This window comes from Hemitrygon akajei, chromosome 20 (assembly GCF_048418815.1).
Source record: "Hemitrygon akajei chromosome 20, sHemAka1.3, whole genome shotgun sequence".
NCBI classification, from domain to species: domain Eukaryota; kingdom Metazoa; phylum Chordata; class Chondrichthyes; order Myliobatiformes; family Dasyatidae; genus Hemitrygon; species Hemitrygon akajei.
In genome coordinates, this window is record NC_133143.1 from 12,265,275 (window position 1) to 12,280,076 (window position 14,802).

Sequence of the window (14,802 nt, forward strand, 5' to 3'; positions counted from 1 at the left end):
TGTTATATTACAGGAAACACAGAAATCAATATTCTATGTGTTATAAACAGATTATAATAACAATGAATTCAGTGGCAGTTTTTCTATAAGCCTGAAATAATTGTCCCACAATGTTACAGTGGACAATCTACTGATAGAACAGTTGTATAGTAACAAAGTTCTCAGTGAAAATAGCTCTATTTATGTATGGCCCACATAAAGCAGACCTGTGTGTTATGTGAATGCTTGTAAACTCAATAGATTTGGCTCTTCATTGTCATCTGAATCCTTCGATGCTGTTTCACTGCATTGCACTTCTTCCTGGTCACCTATTATATCATTTATGCTTTCTTCGTTATAGGAAGCATTGGCAATTCTGGAAACCCCAAAGAATCCAAATCAACGTAACAGAAAGATGAGTACTCCGCTTTCTGAAGTAATTGGTAGGAATTTGAAGGTGGCTTTAGCTAACAGTAGACGGAATGCTATAGCATCATCTGCCACTAGCCCTCAACTTCATGTAGTTGAGCCAGCTAAGGTAAAATGAGAATTTGTTTTTTCAGCACTTGTTGCTTTAGAGACATTTAATTTTTAGGCAAATTGTAAAGCCTTTAAGAGTGGTACTGTATGGGAGCAATTGGCTGCTACATCTCAGCTCTTAAGGATGCAGTTTTAATCTTAGTCTTGGCTGCTGTCTGCTTGAGTCTACATTTTCACCCCATGAATGCATGGGTTTCTTTCTGATGCTTCAGTTTCTTTCCAAAAGGCAAAGATGTGCTGGTTGTCACTGTAGGTTACACTGTAATTGGGAACCGAAGGGAGAGGATATTTATGGGAATGGAAGAGGGGGGAAATGGAATTGGTGTAGATGAGTGCTTAGAGTGAGTAGTCTGCATAGAGATGATGGGCTGAAACACAATGCTATGATTATGTAACATTTCCCTATTCATAATTATAAATTTAAAGCTTCGTATGTGGGCATCTTTTTCCTTCTCTATTTGTTTTATTCAAATACTTTTTTAAACCACATTTTCAATATCAGATACATGGAAATCTACAGCACATTACAAGCCCTTTGGCCCACAATGTTATGCTGACCATGTAACCTACTTTAGAAACTGCCTAGAATTTCCCTATTGTATAGCTCTACAGGAAAATACTACAGGTATTGAAAATCAAAGTAAAACAGAAAATTATTGCAGCTACTGATAATCAGAATTAAAAACAGAAAACACTGATTCCTGAAGTCTCTCGTAGTTTTCTACTATGTTGAACCTTTCTGTCTTCCACTCCCCGTACTTTCTATGTTTTTTATTTTAAACAATATAATGCTTCACCTTTCACCATAAATTAGCCGTCATTGTTCTAGAATGATGACATCTGCTCCAGTATAGACATTATAAAGTATTGGCATCGATATTTTCCAGCTTCCGATCAAACTAAATAAACTTTGATTATTCATTCTGGAAGGTGACAATGTCAGTGTAATATGTTGATATATTGGAATATAAGCTTTATCTCAACCAACCGAAATTCTGTAAATTGAAATGCTTTTTCTCAGGTTTTGCATTCCCTCATATGAAACGTATCTACATATGAATAAAATAAACACTCACTGCAATTTTGTGGTTTTCTTTGACAGGAAGAACCTAACATCTTAGCAGATGTTGTGATTTGTGTCAGTAAGAAGCTTGGTAAGCGACAGGGTGATCTGAATGCAATCGCAGCCTCTCTGGGAGCAGATTACAGGTGTGGATTTATTGTTCCATTGTACCTACTTCTTAAATTGATTTTTTTTCTACTTTGGACAAATCAAAACAAACCTTTAAACTTAATATTTTCATTTTTAGGTGGAGTTATGATGAAACGGTAACACATTTCATTTACCAGGGCAGGCAGAATGACACCAGTCGGGAATACAAGTCTGTCAAAGAAAAGGGCATTCACATTGTCTCAGAATACTGGCTATTTGCAGTAAGAGAACTATTTCCTTTATGACACAGTTTGGCCTGGGGCTCTGCAAAAAGTTTCTGCATCAATAAGTGTCCTAAATGCTTTGACTTTCTATTTATTTGAATTCCATCAGTGATGGTCTGAAAATTTCCATTAAGGCAGTGCTTTACACATCAAACTGTTGGGATGTTGAACTAGATAGATAGATAGATAGATAGTATTATGTACTCTCAAATGTTTTGTACTAATATTTTTCTTATGTTTTTCTTAAAAATTAATAAAAAGATTTGAAAAGAAAGATAGATAGATACTTTATTCATCCCCATGGGGAAATTCAACTTTTTTCCAATGTCCCATACACTTGTTGTAGCAAAACTAATTACATACAATACTTAACTCAGTAAAAAATATGATATGCATCTAAATCACTATCTCAAAAAGCATTAATAATAGCTTTTAAAAAGTTCTTAAGTCCTGGCGGTAGAATTGTAAAGTCTAATGGCATTGGGGAGTATTGACCTCTTCATCCTGTCTGAGGAGCATTGCATCGATAGTAACCTGTCGCTGAAACTGCTTCTCTGTCTCTGGATGGTGCTATGTAGAGGATGTTCAGAGTTATCCATAATTGACCGTAGCCTACTCAACTATATGTCTAGAAAGAGAATGTTTTCAGTTCATACTCTTTGTTCCATTTGTTGTCCTATTTCCCATGTCCTCCTTTAAACAAAGAAGAAAAATTGCTAAAGTTTTGTTGATTTGGCTGTAACTATTCGAAATTCTAGCAATCATAGGTGCAATATAGACAATTCCTTTGTTTTTCCCTTCATCCATCTGATCAATTTACTTTGCTTTCTGCTTAAACTGTTAACTATTTTGAATGTACTTGTGTAATTACATTGGTCTCAATGAAAATTCAGAGGCTTATCCTGTGCATTGGCCATTTTGCTACCTGATCCATTCATGTTTTTAGGCAAAATTATTACTCATTTCATCAACCAAGAGTCTACATTTCTGTTTGTGGTCGAAGGAGACCAGTTAGCCAGTCAAGATCAAGCTGCCCCCTTGCAGAGAAATGTGTTCTGTCATCCTTGACCCATATCTCTGAAAGCTGTTTTCCCTTAAGTGCCTTTATAAATCCCTTTTGAAAATCCAGTTTCGATCATTCTTTAATTGAAGAACTCCAGCTAGTTATAGTGTGAAATAGGCCCTTCCAGCCCTTTGAGCTGTGTTACCCAGCAACCCCTGATTTAACTCTAGCCTAATCAAGGGACAATTTACAAAGTCTGCTAACTGGCATGTCTTTGACATGTGGGAGGACATACAGACTCCTTACAAATGAAGTTGGAATTGCACTCGGAACACCGACACCTCAAGCTACACTAACTGTTTAGTGTTTTTGGATCTGGTGACCTTAGTTAGAATTGGATGATGGTATTGTTCCTTGAAAAGAATGGCATCCTAGTTTTCAGATAATTATGATGACTAGTTTATCCAAATCTAAAAGACATAATATTTGGATCATTTTAATGCTTTACAAATGTATAAAGTGAAACACTTTTGTGTGATTGTTATATCATCAAATACTCCCAAGTTAGAGAGAGTGGGGGGGCATCAAAACCCAGTTAAAGGAGCAAATTTTCGACTGCATTGTTTCTATCTAAATGACATTGCTAAGTTATTGATGGCTTGTATCATGGTGTCTGAAAAGAGGATGCTGTCCAAGTTGCATGCCATCTTGGACAATGTCTCCCATCCACTCCATAATGTACTGGTTAGGCACAGGAGTACATTCAGCCAGAGACTTATTCCACCGAGATGCAACACTAAGCGTCATAGGAAGTCATTCCTGCCTGTGGCCATCAAACTTTACAACTCCTCCCTCAGAGTGTCAGACACACTGAGCCAATAGGCTGGTCCTGGTCTAATTTCCATTTGGCATTATTTACTTATTATTTAATTATTCATGGTTTTATATTGCTATATTTCTACACTATTCTTGGTTGGTGCGACTGTAACGAAACCCAATTTCCCTCAGGATCAAAAAAGTATGTCTGTCTGTTTCTGCCAGATTCTACTTATTTTTATAAAAATCTCCGTTATTTGGAGACAATGTCAATAAATTCCTCAGTTCTAAGGAGGATGCCTTCAGATTCTCTAGCCTTACTGAGAATCTGAGAATATTACAAAATATTGAGGTCCCTTATATTGTGTTCCTAGTGTGATGTTCAGACTAGACAGTACAAAAGCTAAATTAGACCTAACCACCGAAAGAGGATCTCTCAACTGAAGTAAATATCCCTGTTTTTCACTTCATGGATTTGTGAGATCTGCAATTGATCTGCAGTTCTTTTTTTTAATTCCCACGGTCAATCACTTTGTTGAAAATTTTTAAAAATCACAAACTTGAAAATTTGCGACAGAAACAAAACAGTGGAAAAGAACAAGTTATGAAACATTCATGGAAAGAAAAATGGTCAACATTTCATGTCCATGACCTTCTAATGAGTTTTTACTGCTTTCACCGCACGGTTTTGTACAGATTTGTAATGGTGAAAAAGGTGCAATGTATCAACGGCTCATTGGATCCTAAATTCCACAAATATTTAATGGCTTTAGAAATATGAAGTCAATATTTTGATTGAAATGAAATTACAGTAGAGTATGATTTCATTATTACTGCTTTTGTATTTTATGAACAGATTGATAATTAGAATACTGTATCTTGTATATTATTTGATAGTGTGCTGATGAACAGAAGAAAGTGCCTGAGTCTCTTTATCCTCACACATACAATCCCAATATGAGTCTGGATATGAATGCAGTTCAAGAAATCAAAGTCTGTGCTCACCACTGCCCATCTGAAGCAAGATCCGAGAATGAACAGGTACTGTAAGGCTGTATAATGTAGTATAATTCATGCTATTTTTATTGATGCACGTTTCCTTGGATAATTTGTGTGAGTCAGTCCTACTGACACTGCTTCGGCAAAGTTCACTGGCAGATTTCCAACAGTTGCTTGAGGGGGCCATCTGTTGTTCTTGTTTCTGAAAGATGTTTCCGCATATTCATCTTGCAAAACTTGATTAAAATAAAGAGATTTCATTCCCTTCTCTTCTCAGTCTATTAAAAAAAAATGGTTTGTGTTCTTTCTGACATTGGTTCTATAGTATTGAGACATAACGTATTTTCTTCCTTTCCTCATCTCCACAGTTGCCAAATCTTTCTTTAACCCAAAGACATTTTAGTGACTTATCTTTCTTCCTCGTTTTAACATAACAGCTGTGTAGTTTCTCATAATTCTTTCTTTGGTGCAAGTATCTCTTGGAAATGTTTCTAAAGACCTGTTCCTGAAAAGGCCATCTTGTAAGCTTGTAAAGTAAGATTTAAATAAATAAATGCCAGTCTTGCAAGTGATTTTCGTATTCTGAAAGTAAATGCATAAAACAAAAACTCAGGCATAATTCTTTCAACTGCATACACTCGTTTCAAATGTAGTTGCCATGGTTTCCATCAACTCCCACGTACTGCAGTGGAAGTACAAACCTATCTTGCTGTACTTTAACTGAATTACCTACTTACCAGATTCCATACTCTATGGATGCCATTCTTTAAAAAAAAGTGCTGTGCCTTAGTTGTCTGATTGGATTGTTGTAATTACCGTAGATTCCGGATTATAAGCCGCTACTTTTCTCCCACATTTTGAACTCTGCGGCCTTTAAACCGGAGCAGCTAATACATGGTTTTTTTTCCATGCCGCCTCGTAAACATTTTGCCTCGTAACAGTAGACCAATAAAATTGATGAGTAGTTCACAGAGGTCCAATGAAATTGTACGATAAATCAAGCGCACTTTCACAATTAAATTATTGTAAATCAGTCATTTGTACTCACCCTCATCAACATGGAAAATACTCGAAGAAAAGCAAGACCCGAGCGCGTCAGACCCGATTAGACCCGATCGCGTTACGCAAGCGCGTCAGACCCGATTAGACCCGATCGCGTTACACAAGCGCGTCAGACCCGAGCGAAAACGCTGCTTTTAAGTTAAAGGCTCGCAGTATATATATTTTTACCAGTCGCTGGGAGATATTGGAATGTTGTTCGTGCTGTTCAGTAAAAAAGTATATGCAACGTAATTTGTGTTACCGATACGTATGTATATTTAAAAGTAGCGGTGCGGCCTAAAATCCGGTGCGGCCTTTACAATTAAAAAATTGATTTTATTTCTAAAATTAGAGCCAGCGGCTTTTAATCAGGTGCGCTCTGTAGTCCGGAATCTACGGTAATTAGTTCTAGTTGTTACCCAGTTACCTAACAGACTACTTCACAGCCATGTAAAAATCACAAGTTTAAGAATTTTTTTTTGTAAATCTAAATTAATTCATCAATTTTAAGACACAAGATGATTTAAGTATGAAAGTACAGGCATCCTTCACCAATTTTATAGGCTCTCGAAAGACAGCACCTGCAATATGAAGTAGTATTCTGCCCTAACCTAAGGCCGGGCATATATGCACTAGCAAGATCTCAATGAAAGTTCGCCAGAATCACTCTTGAGATGGGGCACTGTTTTCTCTGAGGAAAACTTTAATTCGACTAGGCCCTACAGTTTATGCTGAATGGTGATCTCAACAAAACTTACAAAATTCTGACATAGCCTAACAGGTTAGATGAACAGATGAAGTTATTTGTGGCTGAGGTGTCCAGGCACAAGGTCATAGTCAGAAATAAACGGCTACCTTTCAGGGCAAAAAAATAAGTATTTTAGAGTCATGGAGCGCTACAGTACAGAGACAGGTCTTTTGGCTCATCTAGTCCATGCAGACCTGGATGCCCCACCCCAGCTAGTCCCACTTGCCAGCATTTGACACATGACCTTCTAAACCTTTCCAATATGTATTGTTATGTACCCCGTAACTGGGTCACTTACCAGCAAAGATAGAGAGGTCCGTTGAAGTCTGATGGTACTATTTTTAACAGTATTTGTTGATAAAAATACACAAAATAATATCAATGCAAACATACAGATAATATACTTTGTCAATACTAAATCTAAAAGCACGGGTATAATAATAATCAATAAGAAATAGCTCTATCGTTGTCTAGGGGATAATGTATTGTCCGATGGAAATATAAAAGTCACTGTAGTTCATTCAAGCTGCAGCTTTTTGGTTGGAGAGAAAGACGGGTTAAAACTTGCCCATTCCTTTTATGATGTCAATCCTTCGAGAGTCATTGGGAGTTGATTTCCCCGTTGTTAGCTAAAAACCGTTCTGCCGTGGTAAAGGGCCCACCGATTCCGGGGCAAATGGAAAAGGACACACGTGGCCTTTCCACCAGTTTTTGCTATTACGGGATCGCTAGCGTTTCTTCTGGTGCGTCCAAAGGGGCTGTTCCTCAGACCCTCTTTTATCCTGACTCACAGGGTCTCAGATGTCAATCAGGGTGGGATGATGCAATCCCTCCACCAACCCCCCCCCCCCCCCCCCCGGTTCATTGCCTAGGGGTTTCGAGGTATCGTACAGGATTCAATACACAATTCCATCTCCAAGAGACAATAGCCGTTATCAATGGTTCCGCCTTTCAGAGGCCAGGACACATTCCAAACTCTTTGTGGATTCTGCATGTCTTTTTCTCATTTCCTGGGTCTCCTGACTCGAATCAATAGCGATCCTGCGATTCTCAAAAAGGAGGGGGCCACGGGCGTAACAGTATACCTACCCAACTTTTCTAAAAGATATTATTGTATCTACCTCAACCACTTCATCTAGCAGCTGATTCCACATAGATAGCACCCTTTGCATTTTAAAAAAAAGTCACTCAAGTTCCTTTTAAAAATCTTCCCCTCTCACCTTAAACTTATGCCCTCTGATTCTTGATATCCCAATCTGGAAAGAAGACTAAGTGTATTCATCCTAACTACACTCTCATGATTTTATACATTTCTATAAGATTATCTCTGTTAGGAAGGGATAGTATATGAAAATTACGTAAGAGCAGGAAATGTGTTATAAAGGCAACTGGAGTCTGATACTGAGTGCATGAAGACAAGACAATGAATTAATGGCACAAGCAGAAATAAACAAGGGCTTCAAATAATCGCCATTACAGAGGTGTGGTTGCAGTGGATCAAGGTTAGAAAGTAAATATTCTGAGATAATTAATTTTGATACATATAATGAGGTGGCGATTCATTAATATTTAGCGACTGCGATATAGAGAAATGAGTTAATGTGGGAGGAGTTAAGAAATCACAAGGAGCAGGAAAATATTGGGAGTTGTATGCTGCCTGGCCCCAATGCAGTAATGGTAATGTAGGGCACAGAATAGTCAGGAAATTAGAGTGAACATCTGATTGTGTGGAATTTAATCTACATATAGACTGGGTAAACCAATTGAGCAGAATGAATATATGGAATGTATTCCAGATAACTTTGTTGAGGAGCCAAGGAAGGAAAGTTTACATTGTATTGTGTAATGGAAAAAGAGACGCCTAATAATATGGTAATTAAAGGGTCTTTTAGGGAAGAGTGATCATAAAAAGTTAAATTATGGTTGAAAATTATTTACTTCAATTTGATGCAGATTTTGAACCTGAATGAAGCAAACTACAAAGGCATGAGTTGGCTATGGTAGAGAAAGCTATCTTAAAGTATATCATAGTGAATAAGTAACAGCTGACTTTTTCAACTTTGAGGCAAAAAAACTGTAAAAGTGATCAGCCATAGCTATCAAAAGAAGTTAAAAGTGATATTCTTTCAAATGTAAAAGCTTGTAGCATTACCAAAAATAGAAGAAAATGGAAAGATTTATAACATTTTACAATGTAGCACTGGGGTACTGAAGTATTCCAAGAATAAGGAAGGTGAATATGAAAGGCTTTCAAGGCACATTCTAACAGATTACAGGAGCTTTTGTTGATGTACAGATATGTAAAGGAGAAGATTAGCTAAGCATAATGTGTTTTTTATATATTGAGGAATAAAGAATTGAAGAAATTGGGCAATATCCTGTTTGTTCTTAATAGAAGACTTACTTTGGAAATAGTGAGGGAATGCAAATCTAGAGATGTTCAGAGAAATTAGTATTGCAAAAATAAAGAGACTGAAAGCTGACACATTCCTGGGATTTGATGATCTACTTCCAAGGGCTTTGAAAGGGTTCACTATGAAGATAATGGATGTACTGATGGTCAACTTCCAAAATTCTGTAGAATTTAAAACAATTTCCACAGATGGAAGGTAGCAAATGTTGCCCTAGAATTAAAGAAGTCCAGAGAGAGAAAATAAGGAACTGTTGAACAGTTGGCATGACATTAGTAATAGCGAAAATGCTGAAACCCATATCGAGCAAGTAGTCATAGGCATAATAGTAGTAGTCGTAGTCTCCCGTCTTCAATCCTCCTCCTCCTCCTGGACACCCCCACCAGGCCTTCTACCTGCACTCGATCTTTTTATCTCCAATTGTCACCGAAACATCAACCGTCTCAACTTCACCACTCCTCTCTCCTGTTCCAACCTCACTCCCTCTGAACGCACTGCCCTCCACTCTCCGCACTAATCCTAACCTCACCATCAAACCCGCAGACAAAGGTGATGCCGTAGTGGTCTGGCGGATGGACCTCTACCTCAGTGAGGCCAAACAGCAGCTCTCTGACACCTCCTCTTACTTACCCCTGGAACAGGACCCAACCAAAAAACATCAAACCATTGTCCCCTGTACCATTTGCATTTGGCAGGGTGGGAAGAGGTATAATCAAGATAGTTATGGGAGTCAGTATGTTTATAGAAGATGTCTATCAACTCCAGAGATCTTCCATCCTCAGCCAAAAGACTCATAATTCCCACACCCCACACTGCTCGCTTTTACCTCCTCCCCAAGATCCATAAGCCTGACTGTCCTGGTAGGCCTATAGTTTCAGCCTGCTCCTGTCCCACCAAACTTGTATCTGGCTACCTCGACTCTATTTTGTCACCCATAGTTCAGTCCCTCCCTACCTACATCCGGGGTACATCGCATGCCCTCCACCTCTTCAATAACTTCCAGTTCCCTGGTCCCGACCGCGTCATTTTCACCATGGATGTCCAATCCTTATACACTTCAATTCCCAATCAAGAAGGCCTCAAAGCCCTCCGCTACTTTCTGAATAGACCTCACCAGTTCCCCAACACCACCACGCTCCTCAGGTTGGCAGAACTGGTACTCACACTTAATAACTTCTCTTTCGGCTCTTCCCACTTTCTTCGGACCAAATGTGTGGCTATGGGCATGCGCGTGGGCCCTAGCTATGCCTGCCTCTTTGTGGGTTATGTGGAACAGTCTATTTTCCAAATCTATACTGGTACTGCTCCCCAACTTTTCCTTCGATACATTGATGACTACATTGGTGCTGCCTCCTGCACCCACGCTGAGCTCGTCAATTTCATTGACTTTGCCTCTAATTTTCACCCAGCCCTCAAATTCACTTGGTCCATCTTGGACTCTTCTCGCCCCTTTCTCTATCTCTCGGTTTCCATCTCTGGAGATAGACATCTTCTATAAACATACTGACTCCCATAACTATCTTGATTATACCTCTTCCCACCCTGCCAAATGCAAAAATTCTATTCCCTATTCCCAGTTCCTCCGTCTCTGCCGCATCTGCTCCAAGGATGAGGCTTTCCTTTCCAGGACATCCCAAATGTCCTCTCTCTTTAAGAATCGTAGTTTCCCTTCTGCCGTCATCAATGATGCCCTCACCCGCATCTCCTCCATTTCCCGCACTTCGGCCCTCACCCCATCCTCCCGTCACCACAACAGGGACCGTGTCCCCCTTGTCCTCACCTACCACCCCACCAGCCTCCGGATTCAGCATATTATCCTCTGCAACTTCCGCCACCTTCAACAGGACCCCACCACTAAGGACATCTTTCCCTCTCTACCCCTCCCTGCTTTTTGCAGGGATCGTCCCTCTGCGACGGTCTGGTCCACATGTCCCTCCCCACAGATTTCCCACCTGGCACTTATCCCTGCAAGCGTAAGTGCTACACCTGTCCCTACACCTCCCCTCTTACCACCGTTCAGGGCCCCAGGTGCCCAGGTGAGGCAACACTTGACTTGTGAGTCTGTTCGGGTAATCTATTGCATCCAATGCTCCCGGTGTGGCCTCCTCTACATCGGCGAGACCCGACGCAGATTGGGGGACCGCTTCGTCGAGCACCTACGCTCCGTCCGTCACAGCAGACAGGATCTCCAGGTTGCCACTCACTTCAACTCTCCTTCATATTCCCATTCGGATATCTCCATACATGGCCTCCTCTACTGCCATGATGAGGCCAAACTTTGGTTGGAGGAACAACATCTCATATACCGTTTGGGTAGTCTCCAGCCCCTTGGTACGAATATTGAATTCTCCAACTTCCAGTAATTCCCTCCCTCTCCCTTCCCCCATCCCACCTTCACTCTGTCTCCTCTTCTAGCTGCTTATCACCTCTCATGACTCTGCTGCCTTCTACTACCCTTAGTGCTTTCCCCTTAGATTCCTTCTTCACCTCACCTGCCTATCCCCTCCCTGCTTCCCCTCCCCCACCCCTTGATCTTTCCTCTCATTGGTTTTCCACCCTCCCCCCACCTTCTTTATAGGGCCCCTTCCCCCCCTTCTTTAGTCCTGACGAAGGGTCTCAATCCGAAACGTTGACTGCTCCTTTCAACAGATGCTGCCCGACCTGCTGAGTTCATCCAGCTTGTTTGTACGTCATAGGCAATCAATATGAAACTAGGAAAGGGAAACAATGTTTGACAAATCTGTCGTGATATTAGAGCTATTGTTGGAGTGGCCATTGTGTGAGTGGTCAGGCTTTTGCTTAGCAGGTTTGGATGAGAACAGGCACAGGCTAGAACTTAAGCTTGAGAAGTATAACAAGCGTAGGCAGAATAGAATGTTAGTTCAGATAGTGGAATGTTCCTCCTGTGAGGTGGGATTTCAGAATACCTGATGACAACATCTGCAGCAAGTGCAACTAACTTCAGCTCCTGACTGACAAGGTTGAGAAACCAGTGCTGGATGTACTCCAGACCATGTTGGAGGCTGCAAACATTATGTAAGGTTGAGAAACCAGTGCTGGATGTACTCCAGACCATGTTGGAGGCTGCAAACATTATGTAAGAGAATTCTGCTTAGTTGGTCACACCCAGAATGCAGGCTTCAGATAGATGGGTGACCACTAGGAGAAGTAAGAGGAGTAGGCAATCATTGCAGGGTTACCTTGTGACCATTTCCCTCAGCAACAATTCTACCCCTTAGGATATTGCTGGAGGATGATACATCAGAGAAGCAGCAGCAGCTGGGCCAGTGGCTCAGCAGGGAAGGGTAAAGTCTGTCAGAGCGATAGTGGTAGGAGACTCAATAATTACAGGGTACAGACAGCAGATTCTGTGAATCTGTGGCTGTGAAATAGTGGCCAGAATGGTGTGTTAGCTGAAGAGTAGGATCTCCAAGGTGGTAGACAGTAGATTACTCCTAGTACCATATGTGAGTCAGGGCTGAAATAGGATGATTGTATAGATGAATGTGTGGCTGAAGACACAGTGCAGGGAGCAGGGTTTCAGATTTCTGGATCATTGGGATCTCTTCTGGGGAAGGTATGACCTGTGCAAAAAAGGACAGGTTACATCTGAACCTGAGGTTGAGCTGGTTTGCTTGAGCTGTTGGAGATCAGGCTGAGGATGGGACAAGTAGAGCGCAGTGGTATGCAAAAGTTTGGGCACCCCTGTTCAAAATTTCTGTTATTGTGAATAGCTAAGCGAGTAAAAGATGAGCTGATTTCCAAAAGGCATAAAATTAAAGATGACATATTTCGTTAATATTTTAAGCAAGATTACTTTTTTATGTCCATCTTTTACAGTTTCAAAATAATAAAAAAGGAAAAGGGTCCAAAGCAAAAGTTTGGGCACCCTGCATGGTCAGTACTTAGTAACACCACCTTTGGCAAGTATCAGAGTTTATAACACTTTCTGTAGCCAGCTAAGAGTCTTTCAATTCTTGTTTGGGGGATTTTCGCCCAAAAGGCTTCTAGTTTCCCTCTCTACCCCTCTGCTTTTTGCAGGGATCGTCCCTCTGCGACGGTCTGGTCCACACGTCCCTCCCCACAGATTTCTCGGTTTCCATCTCTGGAGATAGACATCTTCTATAAACATACTGACTCCCATAACTATCTTGATTATACCTCTTCCCACCCTGCCAAATGCAAAAATTCTATTCCCTATTCCCAGTTCCTCCGTCTCCGCCGCATCTGCTCCAAGGATTTCCCACCTGGCACTTATCCCTGCAAGCGTAAGTGCTACACCTGTCCCTACACCTCCTCTCTTACCACCATTCAGGGCCCCAACAGTCCTTCCAGGTGAGGCAACACTTCACTTGTGAGTCTGTTGGGGTAATCTATTGCATCTTTTGAGGTCTATCAACAGATTCTCAATGATGTTTAGGTTGGGGGACATGGCAAAACCTTCAGCTTGCGCCTCTTGAGATAGTCCATTGTGGATTTTGAGGTGTATTTAGGATCAATATCCTATTGTAGAAGCCATCCTCTTTTCATCTTCAACTTTTTTTTTATATAGACGGTGTGTTATTTAATTGAATTCATTCTTCCCTCTACCAGTGAAATGGTCCCCATGCCACTGGCTGCAACACAAGCCCAAAGCATGATCGATCCACCCCTCTGTGCTTAACAGTTGGAGAGGTGTTCTTTTCATGAAATTCTGCACCCTTTTTACTCCAAACATACCTTTGCTCATTGCGGCCAAAAAGTTCTATTTTAACTTCATCAGTCCACAGGACTTGTTTCCAAAATGCATCAGGCTTGTTTAGATGTTCCTTTGTAAACCTCTGACGCTGAATTTTGTGAAGACGCAGGAAAGGTTTTCTTCTGATGACTCTTCCATGAAGATCATATTTGTGCAGCTGTCACTGCACAGTAGAACAGTGCACCACCACTCCAGAGTCTGCTAAATCTTTTGCAGTCAAATGGGGGTTTTGATTTGCCTTTCTAGCAATCCTACGAGCAGTTCTCTCGGAAAGTTTTCTTGGTCTTCCAGACCTCAACTTGACCTCCACCGTTCCTGTTAACTGTCATTTCTTAATTACATTACGAACTGGGGAAACAGCTACCTGAAAACGCTTTGCTATCTTCTTATAGCCTTCTCTTGCTTTGTGAGTATCATTTATTTTAATTTTCAGAGTGCTTGACCGCTGCTTAGAGGAGCCTATAGCTGCTGATTGTTGGGACGAGATTTGAGGAGTTAGGGTATTTATAAAGCTTTGAAATTTGCATCACCTGGCCTTTCCTAATGATGCCCTAACAAGCTAATTAAAGTCTGAGACCTTGGTAAAAGTTATCTGAGAGCTGAAATCTCTTGGGGTGCCCAAACTTTTGCATGGTTCTCCTTTCCTTTTTTTCCACTCTAAAATTGTATAAAACAAAAATAATACTCTAATCTTGCTTAAAATGTTGAAAATAATGTTTCATTTTTAACTTTATGACTTTTGGAGATCAGTTCATCTTCTACTCATTTAACTATTCACAGTAACAGAAATTTTGACCGGGGTGCCCAAACTTCTGCATGCCACTGTACATGTTGAAGTGAGGAAGGACAAGCAGATGATAGGGCAAAATTGCAGTCAGTGGGATGAGTTGAAGTGTATAATATGGGGGCATAATTGAAAAGGGTGATGAATACATGACTGAAGGTGTATTTGAATGCTCTCAGTATATGGAATAAGGTAGATTATCTTGTTTAGTGCAGTTAGAGATTAATGTTGTGGGCAAAACTGAGTCACGGCTGAAAGAAGATCATAAGTGGGAGATTAACATCCAAGGATACACCATGCATCTCC

The 14,802-nt window shown here is 40.6% G+C and overlaps 1 protein-coding gene across 3 annotated transcripts in view; it reads left to right on the plus strand.

Moving 5' to 3' along the window:
- The window catches only part of topbp1 (DNA topoisomerase II binding protein 1), a 114,486-nt gene that overhangs the window by 60,830 nt on the left and 38,854 nt on the right, over positions 1-14,802 (plus strand). For all 3 annotated transcript variants that reach the window (XM_073023860.1, XM_073023859.1, XM_073023861.1), the window contains exons 15-18: positions 341-517; positions 1,622-1,728; positions 1,830-1,953; positions 4,673-4,816. In XM_073023860.1, the coding sequence (XP_072879961.1) occupies positions 341-517; positions 1,622-1,728; positions 1,830-1,953; positions 4,673-4,816 (552 nt within the window). The remainder of the gene's footprint in view (positions 1-340; positions 518-1,621; positions 1,729-1,829; positions 1,954-4,672; positions 4,817-14,802) is intronic.